At 45.2% G+C, this 20,919-nt stretch overlaps 1 protein-coding gene across 5 annotated transcripts in view; it reads right to left on the bottom strand.

Annotated features, from left to right (window-relative positions):
- NCAM1 (neural cell adhesion molecule 1) overlaps positions 1 to 20,919 on the bottom strand; it is an 80,787-nt gene that overhangs the window by 2,976 nt on the left and 56,892 nt on the right. The window contains exons 14-19 of one of the 5 annotated variants that reach the window (XM_021376009.1): positions 20,427 to 20,429; positions 14,546 to 14,670; positions 13,682 to 13,862; positions 3,975 to 4,182; positions 3,670 to 3,786; positions 1,668 to 2,450 (exon numbers count right to left, since the gene is read on the bottom strand). In XM_021376009.1, the coding sequence (XP_021231684.1) occupies positions 1,668 to 2,450; positions 3,670 to 3,786; positions 3,975 to 4,182; positions 13,682 to 13,862; positions 14,546 to 14,670; positions 20,427 to 20,429 (1,417 nt within the window). Of the gene's footprint in view, positions 1 to 1,667; positions 2,451 to 3,669; positions 3,787 to 3,974; positions 4,183 to 9,508; positions 10,581 to 13,681; positions 13,863 to 14,545; positions 14,671 to 20,426; positions 20,430 to 20,919 lie in introns of those variants that run through there. The other 4 variants (XM_021376008.1, XM_021376010.1, XM_021376011.1 and 1 more) reach the window with 4 other exon arrangements.

Below are 20,919 nucleotides of genomic sequence, written 5' to 3' on the forward strand. Positions count from 1 at the left end.
GAGATGACCCCGAGCACACAGTTGCCATACTGGTTTCAACAAGGAGAAGCAGATGGGCAGCACAGGTAGAAGGTGGCTGCACTGGCAGAAAGAACACAGCTCTGTGTTCCACCATACCAAGAATTCCTTTGTGTGGCGCAGACCAAGCTGCGCTCACTCAGTTGAAATGTTTCCTCACTACAGGCAAATCATTTCCTACCTCGTTCAGCTCAGCACCAGCTCACAACACTCTGTTCTCTTTGTTTCTATAGCATTCAGCACAATGGGGCAGCGGCTTTTAGCTGCAGGATTCATGTTCATCACGAATGAGCCCTGTGTCACCAACACACTTTCCTTAGCAGAAGCCAAGGACGTGGTGTGGACTCAGCCTCCTGCTTTTGGGAGCTGCTCTCACAACAGATCTGAGCTGCCTTTTTGAGTCTTTCCAGCAATAAAGCACAGACCTTGCTCACTCAGCAGGAGGTGCTCCTCCTAATTGAAGGATTGAAGGAACTGCCTCTGTCAACACACAGTGTCCATATAGGAAGCCAGAAGGAACGGGGAACTTCAGTACTTGTTTCCTAAAGAGAAGTTTATCCATTTTCGATCAGCACTTTCCAGGCTTCTGCTCTAATGGCTCTGCCACCAACCACTGTCCAAACTGACAGAGCAAGAAGGTTCTTGTCCAACATCTGTGTAACAGCTGGGGACACTTCCCCCAGTTAGCAGGCGAGAACTTCATGCTGTTTTCACTCCAGTTATGGTATCTCTGCCAAACACGAGCTGTGGATTCATCTCAGCTGAGGAAAGGGGACCCTGTCCAGATGGCATAAGGCTCCCACAGGACTTCTAGTGCGGTCCTGCCTAGGGGCATGCTGGTGCTCTCTTGGCTGGGTGAAAAGGAGATGAGGTACAGTGGATGGAGACTCATCCCAGGTGTACCAGGACAACAAACACACTACCAAGTTATCCTGACTCAAATGTATTGAGTGCTCACCCATGCACAGACATGAGCACACTGCCTTACCCTTTTGCATTACTTTGTTACTTTAGGTACAAACCCATAGAATGGCTTAGGTTGGAGGGGTCCTTAAAGATCATGCACTTCCAACCCCCTGCCATGAGCAGATTGGGCTGTCCAGGATCCCATCCAATCTGGCCTTGAATGCTTCCAAGGATGGCACATCCACAACCTCTATGGGGAAATCCAGAGGTGTCACACTTTTACACTTTCCCATGGCTCTAGTTTCTGCCCTGCCTTATACTGATATAAGTTCTGAATGGGCACACTGATCTGCTGGGAAATTGAATTTGGGTGGCTGTGCTCACTGAACTGCAGGAACTCGTCTCTGAGGACAGCACTTCCTCTGCACCAAACCAAACTGTTTCTAATCTCTTTTAGGAAAGAATAAACTACAATAGGCAAAGCTGCAAAAAAAAAATATTAAAGAATCACATGTTGATGAGAGATTCCTGGGATTGTCTTTTCTCTGCTGCCCTGGCACAGCCTATTCCTGCTTTTCTCTTGGACCTTTAAAGCCAAGCCCTGCTTAGTTAGTTCACTGGTGAGTTAGTTTGCTACGGAAACAATGAGATTAGTTCAGAGAACACCCAACGAGAACACAGCACAAGCACCAGTGCACAAGAGACACAGCACACAACCAACAGAAGATTAAAGGCAGCCATACTCGGTCTTTGCAGGTGCAGCAGGTACAGAGCTGTCTGCAGTGGAAGAAGCAAGCTCACGAGCTTGCCCGCTAGCCACACTGGCAGGAGTAGCAGTGCCAAGAGCTGCAAAAACATCCTTTGCAAGATCAATGTCTGGTGTCTTGAAGGTCCCTTCGTCCATTTTAAAGTCCTCATTCTGGGAGGGGTTTGTGGTGCTGCCTGAAGCAGCCTCACTCTTCGGATTGCTTGGGTTCTTGGCTGTCTCTGTTGGGCTCTTCACTGCACTAGGCTGCGCAGCTTCTTTCTCAGGGCTCTTGGTGCTTGAGACCTCCTGCTTGGGCTCTGATGGAGCTGGAGGGCTAGTGAGGTTTGCAGGGGCTGGGGCAGCTGACTTGTTACTAGCTGCCGCTTTGGAGGTCTCGGCCATGTTAGCAACAGTGCTGGGGCTCAGCACTGCACCTTGGTTGGACAGAACACTCGAAGACAAATTATTAGCAGCTGGAGCAGAACTTGGGGTATCGCTGAGATCAACAAGGGGGGCCACTTTGGGCGTAGAGGAGGGTGGTGGTGGAGAGACCGGGGCGGCTCCCGCTTTGGCTGGAGTAGCCTGGCCAGGCGACATGGCGTTTGAGTCAGGAATGGCCGTGGCTGGCGGGGCAATACTGGAGGTCAGGGTGGTGGTCTCGCTGGTGGGGCTGTTCTGAGCAGTGGCAAAAGTTTCAGTGATAGTGTCAGAGTTAGTGGTGCCCGTAGTTACAGAAGGCAGCATGTCCTCAACAGTAGCTGCGGTATCGGCGGTGTGCCTGTGAAGAGGACAGGAGTAGAAGAGAAATAGAGACAATGAAGCCCATAAACGACAGCATGGGGAAAGGGAAGCAGAGCGTAAGCATGAGAGGGCAGGTGGGTGGCACGGCAGCAGCAGCATGGCGTGGTGTTACAACACAAACACAGCATGGAGGCAGAGGAGGAGAAAGCTTTCAGAGATGAAATGCACAAAGGGCAGCAAGGGCTGGCAGGGTGACTGAAGGACAACTAGGAAGAGAAGGAAGAGCAGAGAGGACACAACCTTCAGGAGTGGCTTGTTCACACCAATTATGCTTCAGGTCTTGGTCAAATGCAACCCTGCTGACTTGCAGAGAGTCTTCTCTTTTAGGCTAACTTCTTTCTCATCCTCTCACATCTAACCTTACAAGGAAGCTTTCTACCAATTCCCAGAGCTTGCAGCCTAGTGCCATCTGTAACCACGCAGCAATGTCCCAGTGCAGGACTCCTGAATTCACAGGCAGTCTCATGTCTCTGCCCTGTGCTTTCACCAACAAGTCTAAGGCCTTCATCAAACCACACAGAACTTAATTCTTGTCCTCACATACACACACATAAAATATATACATGCATGCAACTTAGAGGCAATGTTTTCCACCCTTCTGACTAGATTAATCTCTGCCTATTTTTCTAGCTGGAATAGGGGTTGCTTTAGGACAACACCTGACAGTGTAATTACGCTTTAGCAGCCATGATGTAGCACTGATTGCTTAAGAAATACACGGATGAGAGGTTGGACAAAACAATTGGTTTACTCCAGTAGAAGCCAGTGTGCCTGAGAACACCACCTCAGGCTTATGAACTACGAAAAAACATTTGTAGAGGAAGGTAACCAAGATAAAATCCCAGTAAGACAAGGCAAGAAAATCACAAGCATATAGATCTCAGCTACTCTACAGTGCTTTGCTTCTGAATTTCAGTGCAGCTTCTGGACACAGCCTCCTTTCTCTTCTCACCTCACAGAGACTTCCAGCAGAGCCATTTTAGCAGTGGGTCCCACTGCAAATGCCATCAAAGCAGGTGGGAGTCAGCCAGGGAAGAGAGGAAGCATTTTCTCATTGCTATGTCAGAAACCAAACGTGAAGATTTTACCTTTCTTCCTCTCTTCCTGCCCTATGGCATGTGCATGCGTGATCAGCAGTTAAAGCAAATGAGGGTTCTGTACCGACTCTGTGCTAAGATTGATGAATAGCAACATACTCTGGCTCTGTCAGTGGGGTGGTCTCGTTGGGCTCTGTGTGTTTTCCCCCATCATGGTTGGGGGTCCGCTCCTCTTCAGTCCGCACTTCCACAATAGGCTCCTTGGACTCATCTTTCCTGTAACAAGGGAATTAATTAGAATCGTAGAGATTATATAGAGATTAGTTACTATTCACACTAGGTATCCTCCTGCAAAGACATGCTTCAAATACTTGTGGTGACTGCAACAAATAAACTGCCCTGGACAGCAGATTCTTTTTTGTAACCCCCAATAGAACGGTAAAAGAACTGATGATGGTACTCACGAGAAGGCAGCTTTGCCCTCCTCCATGTCTTTGCCCTTGGCTCCTGGTCCAGACTTGCCACACAAGTTGACAGCAATGCACATTAGCAGGCCACATTTGTTCAGGAAGTAGCAGGTGACATCCACAGCCACCAGGAGCAGCACAAAGATAACAATGAGAATGCCTACAATGGCAGCAGTCCCCAGGCCTGACGTAGGGCTAGTGCTGGCTTCAGAGACCAAAAGAGAAGAAAAGAAAGCATTGTAGTTAGAAGGTGAGCTGGGGCTACCTATGGCTCAGACTTGGCTATAGGTTGCAAGCACAGGAACCTTATAAAACATGCACTTTTTCTCCAGCAGCCATGTGTAGTAATCAGTACTTTGTCCTATAGACATGCACGACAACCTACCTGAAAAGACAGGTTTGTTGGAACCTGACAAGGATTTTCCAGTCTCTGTTGGCCTAAGGCCAGGGAAAGCAGAACACGGAAAACTTTTCTGCTGTAATGTATACCCAGATGGAACTCTGAATGGTTCCTGTTCTCTTTCACCACCTCCCCAATGGGCACGCAGTGACTCTGCTGCTGCCAGCCTAGAACAAGGGCAAGCATCATGGCTGGAAGTGAAGCCTGGGCTCCGTAGCATGGTGTTCCCTGGTGGGACACTGAGTGCTGGGAAACACCAGAGGGGCCTGAATGTTGATCAGCCCCTTATATGGTGCAAATGAACACACTTCAAGAAGCTGACAAGCTCTGCTTTTACAGGGGTCTTGCAAAGCTGCTCCCTGTCTCTTCATATATTCGTGTTCCCAAGCAAGCCCTTGTGTGAACAGGGACTCATGAGCTTTGCCACCTGACATGAACTTTCAGCAGCATGAAAGAGATGAAGAGTGGCCTCTGGCAGGGACAGATCAGTGTCTCCCGGGATTCGGGGATGTGAGTGAGGCATGCAGCAAAGCTGGGACTCGCTCCAGGAAGTGAATGGAATTGCTGGAGGAACCAGACTTGCCAAGGTTCACTAGCAGTGCTCTAACCAGCACAGGCTGGGAAGGTCTGCTAGCTTCTTCCATGGTGCCTTTCGAAACAACGCGGGGCGGTGTTCATGGCAGCAGCAGTTGTACTAATGAAACCTACAGTGATTTTAAGGCAGCAGCCAGGCAATAAGCAGTAAAATCCACAGGCAAGAAACATATATTCACATGCATTGCAGTATAGAATTTGACCCAAATTCATGCTGCTCTCTGAAACTTACAATCTTTGTTGATTTCAAAATTTGAATACAAAGGTGAGACACTTGCACAAGTAAGACCAGCCTCCAAATTTACAACAGCCAAGGCAATTCAGCTGGGCAGTGTGAGTGAGCCCTTGAGTCCGGTCACGAGGCACCGTCAGGGCAAGTGCTCTGCAAACCAAGCAGCACTAGAACCGCCCGTCATACTCCATCTTCACTGACCCATATTAAAGAAAGGACCTTCACAGAACTGTTTGGGCTGAGCTGGTTAATTCCTCTGCTATCAGCTAAAACTCTCCGTGTTATCTGCAGGAAGGCTGACGGGGCTGGAGCATACCAGGCTGACAGGACTAAGTCTGTGTCATTTGTGCAAGAATTAACTCCCTGATGAAGGAAACTCTTCTTAAAAGACATCAGCTGTGGCTTCCCTGCCTCTTGCTCCCATGCCCTAAACACAACCCACTTTTTGTTCCCCTTGTTTGATTCAGAATAGTTCTTCCCAAGCTGCTGCTCTGCAGGGGAGCGTTCTGCTGAGTTCATGCACAGCTCAGCATCCATCAGAGGTCCGGCACCGCTCAGACCAGCCAGTCTCAGCCCTCACATGCTTCGCTTCTCACCCGGGGCCCACGCGCTCAACAAGGGCTGTGCATTTGATAGAGCCTGTCACTCGTGTTTACTGAGACAGCTGAGAAGGGTGAGCATGTTTTGTCCTTAGGAGCCTTGCACGGTTCTTTCACTAAGATGTAATTCTGATAATTTCTACTATGTTTTTTTTTTTATCACTGGATGTCAAAACCCCCAAACACTTGGAATCTCTTTGCTGGAAAAGCCCTGTGAAGCAGCATTTGGCCCCTGAGGCTAATCCATGCTGACTACAGCACGTGGAAAGATTACTGATTATTTCTGGAGCTCTAGGAAGCCTCCTGGTCTCCACCATTCTTTTATTACTTAAAGACAGAAGAGAGAACATCCTTAGCATAAGGGAGGTAAATGTTGTTTCATTTTGAGGTGATGTATCGAGGGACTCAGGACTCCAACAGGAAAGTTTTTTTTGTTTTTTTTCCTGTATTTTCCTTTATCTAAAAGTCACTCTGAGGCGCCCAGGTCTGACACTTAGAGCACAAGTCCAGGGAGTGCTTGGCAGAACGTCTGTGCCACAGCCTCTGCCAGCACCTCGCATCAAGCTGTGTAATTAAATGAATTCATCAGCCTCCAATGCATGCGGAGAGGGAGGAGGACATATATTTTGTCTTCTAATGTATTCAGGATTCTTGCATGGATTATGCAACAGTTAACACAGTCCTGATCACAGCAGCTCCTGGAGGAAAAACTAAGGCTGTGTCAAACTTTTCTCATCTACAGCATCTCCCTGGGAATGAGCTCCTTGTCAGGCTGCTAGAGGTGCCTGTGGGAAAGCATCACACAGAGCTGCTGCTCAAAAACAATGCTGAGGAAGAAGGCTACACAGGGATACACCACAATCCGGTTTGAACAACTGAAACAAAAAAAAAAACGGACTTGGGAAACACAGTCAATATAACTTAACCAAAGAAATGTGTAGGAATGGATTAGGTCATGGCAGCCCTATAAATACCTACATGCAGCAGGACAGTACATACAATAAAGGCACTTTATTTGAGCAAAGATACAACAAATTCCAAAAGCTGGAAACAGGAGGTGGATGAGTTTTGGCCAGAAATAAGGTATGAAATTGTAACAGAAATCCCCATATTAGAGCAGAACGTCATGTCTTCCTCCATCCATTTGACTGAACATATTTGCTTTACTTTCTAAGGAGGGATGATATGGAGGTTATTTAGTACTGCTGCTGAAAAGACTGTCTGAATATTCGCCTTTCTCTACTTAGGATTAGGAACAGAAAGCAAAAATGGAAGGAACAGATGGGTGGTGTTCCAAACAACACGTGCCATTCCACTTCAGATGACAGCGACAGGTTCTCCTATGTTTGTGTGTACCTGTGGCCCATGTTTGGAAGCAGAGTGTTAGTTCTCTGACAGCCATTGGCAAGCACCTGCACAACTCTATTAACACTGTCAAACACCCTGCACAGGTTACAGGGGAGAAATGCAAAATGCAAGTAACCATCTACTCCATGTGACAACAACGCCTGTTTCCACGTGGAATTAGGCCCGACAGCTTATGCTTACTTTAACCTTAAGTACTGCGAAGCAGAAATGCCCAGCAGTCTGTTGAAAGCACTCCTTTCACATCAAGAAAGCAAGAGATACTTTCCAGAAGCACAACTGAACTCCTCAGATTGTCACCAACACAGTGGCTCCGCCAGCGATCGGCTCCTAGCACCAAGCTCTGTATTTCCCTATGACTGATTTCTTTTCCAAGGATGAAAATGGGGTTAATGAGCATACAAAAGGAAGAACTATAAGCAGAAAGTCTTATGAAGATCCTGCCTTTGGGAATAAAGCAGTCTGATCCGCAGTCTGACCCCTGCCACAGCATGTCCTACCTCTGCACTACTGCAATGCACACCCGCCGTGCCACTTGGCTGCTCACTCTACTCCACTAGCTGCAAGAATCAGGAAAGCTTCAAAAACGTGTTTTTATCTAAAAGAAATAAGGTGTGAGCAATTGCAACTGATTTTTGTAGATGAGAACATTATCATAGAAGCATTCAGGTTGGAAAAGACCTCTAAGATCATCCAGTCCAACTGCCCACCTACCACCAGTACTGCCCACTGACCGTGTCCCTCAGTGCCACACCTCCACTGTTCTTGAACACCTCTGGGGACGGTGACCCCACCACCTCCCTGGGCAGCCTGTGCCAGTGCCCGACCACTCTTTTGGAGAAGTTCTTCCTAATATCCAACCTGAACCTCCCCTGGCACAACTTGAGGCCATTCCCTCCTATTGAACAAGGTCTCTCCCGTTTGACAGGCAGCCAAAGGAATGCGTCATCAGATATCTCCCAAAGAATGTAGAAAGTGAACGACAAACTGGGAATACAGCTACTGGCATCCCAGGGGCCAGGAGAGATCCTGCACAGCACTGCAGTTCATCGTACATGGAATCATCTCTTCTATAGGGCCCAGACCCCAGCCTTCCCAAAAGTATGGCATTCCCACAGAACATGTACTTGCAAAGTTGTGTGTGTGCTGAAAATCTGAGTGTTTGAGCCTCTTCAGGTTCCAGTTCTGAATCTGTCCCACCTCTAAGTACAGAAAAAGAGCACTGGCTTTTCTGCAAGCTTTTAAAAAGTGTATTGACATCAAGAATAAGGCCTGGGATCTTGTCCATGTTGACTGTCAGAGATCAAGATCAATGCGTGTGTCTGAAATCTAACACGTTACGAACCTATGTAAACAGGTGGTGAAAATATCACTTATGTTCTTTATTTTTCCAAACACAGGGACAGGACCTCTTTTTGTATATATTCCATGTTGATTGGACTCCTGTTTTCAGTTGAGTAGGGGAACCATTTAATACAGCTTTCACTCTGCCAGTGACCCGGGCTTTGCTTAGTCTCTGCAGGTAGCAGCCCATGGGAAGGTAATGCATCTCCACAACCTTGGAGAAAGAATGGCACCCAGAGGGGCTGCTCTCTCTTCATCTACCAGTTATGACCAGCAATAGCTTTGGCAAGTTGATTTTAATACTCCAGAGTTGGGTGCTCAACCTCACCTACACCTCAACCTGTGCCTACAGGCAAGGGGAAGACAAGCTGATACCAGATCTAGAGATGAATTTAATAAACTCAGCTATGGGAAGTTCGCACAACTTTTTAGGATTATGACTACTTCCATTATACTAAGGTGTAAGCTCAGAAAGTCAAACAAATTAGCTACATTCCAGAACACCGGAGGTGAGAGCGTGGCTTTGTCCATTTTGTTTGGTTAAAAAAATATCCACATACTTTTGTGTGCAATGCCCGCAAAAAGTTTTCATTTATAATTTAGACAGAAAAGAAATCCACAAATTATCATGAACAAGGTCTGAATAAACACAGGGGAGTCTTATGTGCAGAGCATAAAACGTACAGATAGACAAGACTGATGATGGCAGGGTTTGTTCTTTGTCCCTATTAGCATTTGGGTAGAAAGATTAATCTCATTCTGCACAAGGGAGAGCATTTGAGACGTTCTGTACAGACAGCTCAATAACTGCGCCAACAATTCCACTCTTTTCCACCCCAGGCCCATTTACAGAGAAAGAGAGACCCAGATGGAGAGAGACACCCATTTTTAGAAGAGCAACAGAACCAAATGGATTTCCCATCACAAAAGATGATTCATGAGGTGCACACGGTTTTGTTTTCTTTTCTTTTTGAGGAAAAAAAAAAGGAAAAAAAAAAAAGAAAAACGAAAATCACCTGCAATTTGTTCAACGAAATGCAATACACAGAGCTCAGTAACAAAGCTGCATTATATTTACACCAAGGATTAATCCTGTCTGACAGTGTCACATGCACAGTTAACCATGAATATGATTAAAGATCAGTAGTAATAATCATTTAGATCATCAGGTCATTTGATTCAAGCTAATCTTCTCTGTTAGAATGGCAAGAAAAGAGATCTCTCTCTATGAAGCTGATAGTACAGTAGTGGAGAACCAGGCAACGTTAGACAAGCATCCACTGCAAATCTGTGTGTTCTTGGGCTGGATGGTGCCCCAGATCCACTATGGGTCATGGGATATCTGACTGCACACAGAGGGCCAATGGAGTCCCAGGGGATCAACCACATGAAAGGAGAAAGAAAGAAATGTCTTCGGTGCAGTTCCCACAGATGTTTGTATTCATGCCACCACATCGGGACAACCTAACGGCCAGAGATTTGAACCCACTTGCAAAAGCCCATCGGGGAACACGGGCAGTCAACAGGATTCTCTCTGGCAAGTTTGCTTCCCTGTTCTCATTCTCCTGGCTGATGTTTGTGGGTAGGGCTTCAGAAACTCTGTGCTCAACACAGTGGTGATCTGCACCAGATGTGTCGACAAATCAGCAAAGATCCATTTGTGGGGCTTTTTGTGTGTGTGCGTGGGGGACTTTCTAAAAAGGCTTTCAATACTGTACTTTCCTACGATGAAAAAAGCGAGCAAGCAAAAAAATCTTCCTTTACATTCATTAAAAAGGGCAAATTCATCACAAGTAACAAAAGTTGTTAAAGATAAAACACTTGGCTTAAACCTTTTTTCCTCGTTACAAAATATTAACTCTTTCAAAAGACAGGATTTCCCCCCCCGCCCTCCTGAACTGACGGGATCCTCTGAAACAAAGTTATCTGCTTTCAACACCTTGGCAGGACCCAGGCCTCTTCAAGCAAATATTGCTTTATTTTAAGTTTCTAACAGAGCAAAAGCAGAGTCACTGCAGAAAGAAGCAATGAAACAAAGGAGGACGACGTTGATGGACTTCCCAAGGTCGCTGCAGGTGCCAGACAATGGTTCCCAGGAGGGGAAAATATGGTTGTTTAAAAAGCAAATTTGGTGCATGTGGCAAGCGTGGATGTTTCCCCGTGAGATCCAAGGTGACATGTATGACGACAGACATAGGAAAGGAATAAGGGGAAGAGGGGAGGGAAGAAAGGACAAGGAAGAAAGAAAGAAAAAAGAGAGACAGAGAAAAATAGATAAAAAAAATTAGGTCATAAATATAGAAAACATAAGAATCAAAGGTTTATTTAATTTAGTAAACTAAAATGGCTAAAGGTTAGAAAAAAGCACTAGCACATTCACAGCGACAAAAGGGCCAGGTTCAGAAGCTCAGCAAAGTCCAAAGCTGCAGAGCAGAGTTCAAGTCAGGGGTTACAGGGTTAGCAAGCAAATGAGATTAAAAATGATGGAACAGAAGGCTCAGCAATCAACACAAGAAAATGCCTAGCTGATATTTGAAAGGACAACACCGCCTATTCCAAAGGAAAAGAAAAACAACAGTGGCTCTTCCGCAGCAAACAAGCGATCCGCCTGCCTGCCCAAGTCCTTCCCCCAGCACTTACTGCACTGGGGGGTTTGGATAACACATCCAGGTGAGCAAGACCTCTGCAGAGGGGAGGCAGGCTCGGGAGTTTTTCCATTCAGCCTTCCAGTTGCCTGTGCAGTGATCTAATGCAATCATCATTTTCATTAATTCCCTCATCCTTCCAGGACACTGGAAAGTGAAAACTCTATGGAGGTGCTGAAGCAAAGTCATGCACAGAGCCTCTTCACTACTGCAATTTGGCGAAGTAGCCTTCATGTCAACAGAGCCCTGTAATTGCATGTCAGAGAAATCTAGGCTGGCCTCTGGAAGTACTTTGTTGAACATTATTAGTTTGGAGAATCAGGGAACCAAAGCATCTGGAAATACCTCGAAAGGCCGAATAAAAGCCAAAGGTCTGTACAAAATGAAGCAAGCTAGAGAAACCGAGTCACCAATGCAGCACGGGCAGCAGCAGTCACGTCCTTGCACCATGCCCTACTTGCTCCTGAACCAAGGCACATCCTTCCCAAGAAACATCTGCATTCACCTGCTGTGCCAATCCTGCAGCAAGTTTGCAATCTGAAAATAAATGTTTTTCAAAGTGCTTCCAACATTTCCAAGTGCAACACTGGAACGAGCAAGCTGAGATCCTGACTTCTCCCGTGCTTCACATCAGATAAAGTGAGGAGCAATTCCTGAGAGGCCAAGGAAACTGCACCCACAAAAACAAGGTGGACATTTTAAAAATTCCCCTTCTTTTAAGGAGTTCTGTCTCAGTTTCTGTTGCATTTAAAGGGCTCAGTGGAATCTGAAATTATTGCTCTTCCTTTGCCATGGACTACAGCATGAACTGCATATTCCAAAGGAAACGGAGTTCTCAAAGATTGATAATACTCTATGCAAGACATCCCAGCTGTCCCAGGAACCTCCTGGCACCCTACAAGTGTGTATCAAAGGCAAAGAGAGAGTACTAGCATGGAGAGGTAGCACTGCAGTGTGGAAGAAAAAAAAATTGCTTATCAGTTCTTGAAACCTTTCCCTGAGGAGATGCACAACAGTAAAGGAACCCTCCGTCTGCTGCTTCCACTCTGTGTTCCACTGTTCTGGCCTGAAGTTAAGGCGCTCTTTGCCAAATTATCCCCACCTTCCTCTGCCTCATTAGTCACAGTTGTCCTTCAAATATATGAGAGTAGTAAGTAGTAGTAATGCTGCTGAAAATGAGAATCAGAGGTAAGTTGCTTAATGAGTTACGGAGTGTCCTTCCCACGCAAACTACAGCCTTGTTTGAACACACTTCCCAGTCTGTGTTTTGCCCCATTCTCTCGCCCTCCCCATCCTCGTGCTCGCTGCTGTACGCATCTTCAAGCCCCAGCCATCCAGGTCACTCGTTTGGATGCTCAGCAATGCTACCTGGCTTGATTGAGCGGAGGCCCAGCACACAAACTGCACCAGCTCTCAGCTGTTTGCTTCAGACAGGACAGGGATAGGGGTGGATTAAGGACTAAATTTTCAATGCAAGGGGAAGACTTTTGAAAACTTAGATAATTCTGAGCAAAAACATGAGGCTGAGCTAAGAACCTAGAGGACTGAATACAATCCAGTCACTGGCTTCAGCATGGACCAATCTGGGCACAAAGCTGCTTCAGTCGGGCTGTGCAGTGAGGACTTGACCCGCAGTGTGCCCGTCTGCCCCTGGCCAGTCTGAGCTTCAGTTTACAGCTGCTCCAGCAATTCCATCCCTGAGCTTTTTGGGTTATTAAGTGGTTCAAGACTACACCTGCATCACAATAAACACTGCCTGTCTTTAAATGCCTGCCAGCAAACCGCAGGATTGCTAGCACCTCACCTCATAGGGCCTGCCTGTTTCTCATGGCATTTATGTTTTTACCTCACTTTTTGAGGAGTCTGTCTGAAACAAGTTTCCAACAGCATTCTGATGCAATTTGGTTACCATTCTCTAACTCACTGCCAGACATGAAAACAATGCTACTTCAAAATTACATTTTTTTAATCTCTGTTTTATTTAATAAAAACTTTTCAGAGAAAGTTTTTTTCCCTCTCTCCCTTTATGACCACTAGCAAACTCCTCGTGTCTTTTTTCTCCAAAGACTGAACTTGATGGACAAATGGGCAGTAAGCAAGCACAAAGCAGGTTTGGAAGGGAAATCTGAATTGTGAAAAGCATTGCACCAGAGATGTAAGTGGTCTCCCTTGCTTTAGTTGAAGCTGTGAATCTTACTTTCTGGTTTCAGAAAGCCTTTTCCGTCCACTGCTTTTCACATCTGGCAATGCTGTTACCCTGATACTAAAGCCAACACGTCGTGCGAGCAGTCAGACAGCTTTGTCAGGTTGCATTCCTACCAGTGTACTGCTAATGCTGTACATACCGTAACGTGGACTACACTGCAGGTATGTACGTGGCAAAAATCAAGCTTTAGATGGGTAACCAATTATGATAATGCCTTTAAGCAAGCAAGTTGTCAGGGTTACTCAGGCACATTAAAGGATGCAGCGCTGTTGCATTAATTGGAAGCAGAAAACAATGGTAAAGCTTATGATTGCCATACCTGGGATGACAGTAGGCTGAGCAGATGTCCGGAAAGCATAGTGAGCAGGTTTGGACTTCCCTTGCTGGTTTTCAGCTATCACGTAAACCTCATACTCTGCATTCCAGTCCAGAGACTTGAGCATGACGTGGTCGCTGCCAGAAGGCAGTCTGATCTCTGGTTTCCATTCTGAGGAATGTTTCTGCAGGACAACATCGTGGCAGGCGGGGATACAAAACAAATGGCACAACGTTAGCGGTCAGCTCCGAGAGCAGGGTAACAGCTAATTAACAAATGGAAAAGTGGGAAGGGTTCTACGTTAGGAGCATTCTTATACCCCTCAGAGTGTGAAGCTGTATCTTCTGCAGCACAGACCTACCTCTGACCTTGTGTCTGGCCTAGCTTATCAGGACTGTTCTACTCTGCACTGTTTAAGAAGGATTTTCAAAAGGGATTTTTCAACTAGCAACTTGATGATTCCTACTCCAGTTTCAGGGAATGCAGATGTTCATTTTCAAGGTACCTTGAGACAAAGGCAGAGTGGGCTAGGGTAAGAAGCTGTTTAATCTCTGCTGGAATTTACGGTTTTGACACATTATCCTTTTGATATTCTGTACAGGTCTACCTGCAAGACCATAGAATGACTCAGGTTGGAGGGGACCTTGAAGATCACTCAATTCCAATCCCCCGGCCATGGGCAGGGCTGCCCCACACCAGCTCAGGCTGCCCAGGGCCCCATCCCACCTGGCCTTGAGAGCCTGCAGGGATGGGGCACCCACAAGATCTTAGTTTCAGAGCTGTCTGCCAAGGTAACAGCTTGCATAGTAATGTCTGAGTACTGAACATGCTACAGACAGATAAGGCTTAGGCACTGGTCATACTTACAGCTTTGTACTTGATCAGGTAATGCCTGATTGGGGAGCCACCATCATCCTGCTTGATTACGTTCACTTTGATGGAGTTTCCGTCTTCTCCCACCTGCCCTTCCAGTTTGGGTGCACTGGGTTCCCCTGAAACAACGGTGGATTTATGCTTAATTGTAAAAAAGAAATAATTAGGAAAAAAGTACTCAAAATCAGAAATATATTTTGCTATGTTGTACTGGCCTTACTCAGACACATTTGCATAACATCTGGTAGCTCTTGCTTTCACTGATGTAATTTATCATTTTTGTGACAGAGTCAGAAGTTAAGTGAAGAAGACACCATCATTCCACAAGAATACCCTGGAGCAAAACCCAGTTCTTCATTGTTTCTGCTCAAAAATACCGGTCTGAGTCATCTGCAACATGTTGAGTTAGAGCACACGGCAAACAGGCAGGATTCCCCTCTGCAATGTGGATGTAAGAAGCATCACTGAGAAGTGACATACTTGTCATGCTGACCTGTGTTTGCACTTTGCACACTGTTTAGGTTTTACAGTCCTTGGACCATAGACTCACTGCTGTGGTCACTTAAATGGGTGTGAAAAAGTGGTACTGAATGGCAACAGTACTTGTTGTCACTGGTTTACCTAATGGCAATTAATACAGGCTGGAGAGAATGAGACCCGTTTCATCATTCTGTAATAACCACCTTTAAAAGAAAAAGCCATCCTTTCCAAATTTGCACCCCTGACATCAGCAGAAAGTTGAAATTTCATTCTCCTCTTCAGGGCACGCTGATTTACAACCATACCCTTTTCACACCCATGCCTCTAACTGCCCTTTCCTAGCCAGGCCCCCATAACCTTCACACACAGCCTGCGGGACGCTTCCCCTCTCACACTTGCAACTTCTCTCTGTCACCTCTCCTAACAGAAATCAAACTCACACATTGATTATGTATTTACAACATCTTGTTTTCAGAAATAACGCAGCTCATTACTCAACAGACACGTTTTCCTTTTCCTCTTAGCCAGGGAATTCACTGTGCAAGAGCCGTGTCCACCTATTTATTTGCTTGTATGGAGAAGGAAACCCATCAAACAAACACAAGAACATATGCATCAAATTGGCAAAAGAACTGAGATGAGAAAAGAGTGCTGGTCTCTCTTGAAGACATGACACAGTCCACAGGAGCTCAGATTCTGCTTAACTTTGTCAGCTCTTGGATGCTTGCTTTGCTCCATTTTATGCAAGACGAAGGCACAGGTTCCCTGTGCCGATCCCACCTGAGGTTGGACTTGGAGCTGCTACTCCTACAGCTCTGAAATATCCCAAGAACTCAAATGCCACTGAAATTCAGTCAGATTTGAAAAGAAATAATAATCGTAAATCTTGCTGAAGCTTGCCAGGTTGTTTTGCAGTACTACCTGACTGTGCCCTGCGATGCAGTCCCACTGCTGAAGCCATGAATTCCGGGTTTGAAAGCTGTTTAGGAACTTTTGACCATTTTAGCTGTTATTGTCTGAAGGCTAATCTGCTCAATTTCTTCACAGGTAATTTGAGCAAAACCAACACTGCAATTATTTGTAAATTAAAGCTTTCAAATCACCTGCAGTTAGCACTTCCAACCAACTCCTAAGATTAATTGCACTCCGTTGGCTGTTCTCATTACCGGCCCATAATCCTTACAGTATTTTATATATCAATTAAGGTGGCTGAATGTTAAAAAGCAAAAAAAAACCCAACCCAGCAAACCTCCTACACCTCTGTTTCACCAGTCAGACAGACTTCAGGCATTTTAAAGGTATTTCTATTTGTTTATCTGAGTGTGTTTTAGAGCTGGCCACAGGAAATTCAAATGGAGAACACAAACCTTTGTACAGGTCTGTGAATGATGAGCACTCACTTTACCATCCTAGCTCAGGGCGATTTATGGCTCTGACAAAGCACCTCTGTCTTTAACTGTGGTGCCAACTGTGATTTGGACAATGTCCTTCTTAAACACCTTGAAGTGTGGTGAAATATACAATTAAGAGATTAATCAATTCTGGATGCATCCCAAAGAGAACAAGACCCCAACTCTGAAACTGTGACACTGGCAGCTTAAGGGCCTGACTAAAACCAGGACACCAAAATCACACTGTGATGTTAAAGCTCAGCCCGTCGCCAAGAATAAAACTTCTACAACCCAGTTCTGCTGCATTATGCTAAAAGGGAAAGGACAAGGTAAGGCAGTAATTGTACTGAGATCAACACTGGCCAGTAACACCAGCTGTGGGAATGCAGAGGGCCTTCTTTCAGCCCAACAAACATTCCCAGTTCTACATCCATTCTCCCTGGATATGCATTCACTGGCCAGAGGAAGGTTAAACTTCCAACATCTTTCAAAGCTGAAGTAACTTGAAGAAATCCTCTAAAGAAAGAAATCAAGTATGGTTGGCTTTTTTGGGGGGAAACATCAATAAGGAAAAAGCAAAACCTAGACAGAAGCAGTAATTTAAGATTAATTCCATCTCCTTACAGGCTAACACAAGCTCCGGCTAACATACAGCTGTACCAAGAAGGCATTTACAATCCATGGATGCACAGCTCTTTGATGTAACATACACAGATTCGTGTTTCACAAAGTAGTTACTTTTCTTAAATACATAAGGACAGAATGCTCCTTTTTCAGCCTTAAGCGATGACCACCTCTGCCATCTACTGTACAGACAAAGGGGAGGATTTTCATCATTCCTGTGAGCTTACTGAGGCTGATATTTGAGAATCTCTTCCCAGCCCATGCTTCTCCTGGAATTATGAATGATGAAAGCAGGGAGTGCATTAGAGATTGGAAATTAAATGTGAACAAGTGAGTTCTGGACGAGCAGAGGTGCCTCACCCAGGCATACTAAGAACACCAGATTATAAAAACACCAAATTAACCCAACAACCATCTTTCTTTCCCCAGTCCTGAAAGAAAAGATCACTGCCAAGGTTATTGATTTTGAATACTGAGTTGAAGAAGCTGTTACTGGGACAACTGTGTCAAGGCTTCTACCCAACAACTAAATGAAAGCAGGAACAAATGTCCTGCTCGCCGTTTTCTTCATGTAAGAATCCAGGTCGCAGTAGTACCCATGGGCCATTATTCTGCTAGGCACCGAGCCACCTGGTGCACTGAAACATTCATGAGCAGCACTGCTTGGCTTCTGCCTTATTTTGACAGTCTTGATAAATGACTTCGCTGATAACAACACAGTGTAAGATCAACATCTCCTTCGTACTCTTTCCCATCTTTAGCTCAAGGAATAAAATAGGTAGAAAGATGACAAAGTGATAAGAGAATACTGTACTTAAATAATCCGACCTCTTATCTAACAAGGCTAGAATTTTTTTTCCAGTGATTGAGTACCAAGACTAAAATGGTAACGAACATCCTTTAGAATGATGCTCATTTCTGATACAAAGATTTTGAAAATTCGAGATGCTGCTGCACTTTACGTGCAGCCATTCCAATAATTAATTACTTTCTCTGCTGAAATCCTTCTTCACTGTGAACTGCACAGTTTCTAGCTCCCGATTCCTTCTTTTCCCCATTGCTTAAGTGCACTTCTGCTTCAAGGAAATTCCCTTCAAATAGGACAATATGGAGCAATCCTAACTGCTGAAACCCACAGCTGCAGCGGTGTGAAACCTGGTAAAGAATATTCTCCTTAAATTTACTTTTAATTTAATTTATCTTAATCAGGTAGACATAATCCAGATACAGGGCTGAAAAATTAAAAATGGGTTAGTGCATAGTTTCAAAGAAAGGAGGAAGAAGTTTAGTGGGAGGAGTTTAGTCCAGCAGAGTCAGCATCTCTACAATGAGTCAGTGTCAGTAGCTGAAGAGAAAAGGCTGTCACCACAAGGTTAGAGAAGGAACTCATGCTCACAGGACATGCATCCTCCCTACAGGAAAAGGGGCTGAAAAACAAAGTGCATTATAAAGGTGTGCTACATGCCTGGGGGGATCTCCCATTTACACTGAGCCTCTCATCACCTCTCTTCTCTCACCAAACGTGGTCTTTCTGCCCAGCTGCTGAAAAGCAGGTCAAACTGGTTACTAGACAACCGAAGCTCTTGAGACTAGGAGCTTAACTCCTTGTCCAGCTGGCAGCAAAGGACAATCCTGCATCCTTGCTGTGAGAACACAGTTGCAAACTGTCTGTGGTTATTTCTGCAACACACAAACAAAACACTGATTTGTGCATTTCTGACCACCGTGTAAATGGGATTAGATTGTGATCTACAGTGTCACAATTTGAAACTAACAAACACATCACAGCTATCAGAGTCTCCACAATAAACACACAAGGGTGAGAAAGAGTAGGTAGAAGTCTTCAGAATGTACACGAGAGAAACAAGTATCAAAAGTAAGAAATAAGGAACAAAAAACAGAACATGCAAAAACGAGACAACCACATCTTCAGCCCTCCAGGATTTCTCCTAGAGAGGGAAGAAAGCCTGGAAGAGGGGCTGCTTCCATGCATGCACTCATGCAGGAAGGTTACTGGTGTTAGTTTGGTTTTCCTGACAAACCCCAGCTCAAACCCTGGCCTGGTGGTGGTCCAAGAAAACCAGGCATTTCACAATTCATCGATTGAGGGAAAAAAAAACAAACAAAAAACATCTGCTCCCTGGATTTCAAAATGATTTATTTACTTGGGGCAGCAGAAAAGCAGAGCTTCCCCTCTTCTCTTTAGATTATGCAGAGTATTAAGTGAAGTTTTCAAAAACACAGCATTACAGAAAACATTTTTGCTACCACGTTTGAGAGACTAATTTCATCTCCATAAGCTGCAAGGGTCAATCATTTGCTTCTTGATTTCACGGAAATCCCCAGCTACTGTAACTGCTCCAGTTAAATGAGTTCAGAGCTGGATTAATTCTTCTGCCTGCTCTAAGGCATCGTGTGGGAGGGATGAGCTGCTCTGGCAAGAAAAGTGCAACAGTACTTCTCATGTATTTACTGCTAAGTGTAGCTCCTGTCATCTACTCCAGGTGTGCCTATACACGTATATACAACTTATAAAAAAAAAGTATCTCCTGCACTAGCTGGAGTTAAGTTTTGTGCTTGATAGATTTCTTTCTTATATCATAATGTGACATGCTTACCAATAAGCAAATTCCAGAGATAAGCAATGTCTAATCCTTTGGACAAGCTACTAAACATGGATAGTATGAATGTATGAATATAGACATGTAGCATAAAGAATTAAAATATCGCTCAACAACAAGAAATAAGGTGATATGCATCATCTGAACACCTTACTCCACAATTACCCCAATAGCCTGTAGTTGGCACGCTGCTCCCATAAGATGCAAAAGCCATTGGCACTAATGGCAGACATAGTTTTTGAGCATTACTTGGACGCTGACTCTACAATTCTGGCAGGGAAAGAAGCAAATGACTGACCCATGTGGGTTTTGTCTTTTTTTTTTTCCTCCCTCCGGTGGCCCCAAGCTGTGCCAGGGGAGGTTTGGGATGGATATTAGGAAGAACTTCTCCAAGAGTGATGGGGCATTGGCACAGGCTGCCCAGGGAGGTGGTGCAGGTACGGTCCCTGGAGGTGTTCAGGACCCATGGAGACATGGCACTGAGGGACCTGGTCAGTGGGCAGAACTGGTGGTAGGTGGGCGGTTGGACTGGGTGATCTTAGAGGTCTTTTCCAACCTCAGTGATTCTGTTCTGTGAAATTTCTTCCTGCTCAGTGCAGACGACTAAAGTTTAGTTCTTCGCATGCGGACAGTGGTGAGCAACTTCTCCAAAAGGCTGTAGAAGGATTTTGGAGCCTTGGAATTTGGAGGACCCTGGTCACTGACCAGAGGGCATCCTCCCCCCAAATCTAGGCAACCAATCAGAACAAAGTATTTTACCTTCTGTTCACCAGCGAGGACGACATCATCAGCACCATGCAAGCCACATGACAAAGGCACATGATACGCACGCACATGATTGGTTGAAAGGAAAGTGGAGTAGGTCACATGGAAAATACAAAAAAAATTAAAAAACTGATGTAAACAATGGGCAAGGGAAAAAAATCAACAACAGAATTACAGACTAAATAAAATAGAAACTGAATTAGGCAGTATATATCAGAAACACCAGGGAAACAGTAAAATTGCCTGGAAACATAAGAATATTAAACCATGGAAAGCGCTGGGTTATGACCCTGGGAACGTTAGGCACAGCTGCGTCACTGCTCATTAATACCAAGTCAGGGAAGGAACAAAAGTTATTCAAGAGAGGACTGTGCCCTAGAACTTGGACAGCTGAAGGAATCCACAAGACTGTTGGAAAGAAAAAGGGAACACATTGTTATTCAGAAACTGTCCAGGCATCAGAGGTGAAATGGTCAAAATCACAGCC

Source organism: Numida meleagris, chromosome 23, assembly GCF_002078875.1.
Source record: "Numida meleagris isolate 19003 breed g44 Domestic line chromosome 23, NumMel1.0, whole genome shotgun sequence".
NCBI classification, from domain to species: domain Eukaryota; kingdom Metazoa; phylum Chordata; class Aves; order Galliformes; family Numididae; genus Numida; species Numida meleagris.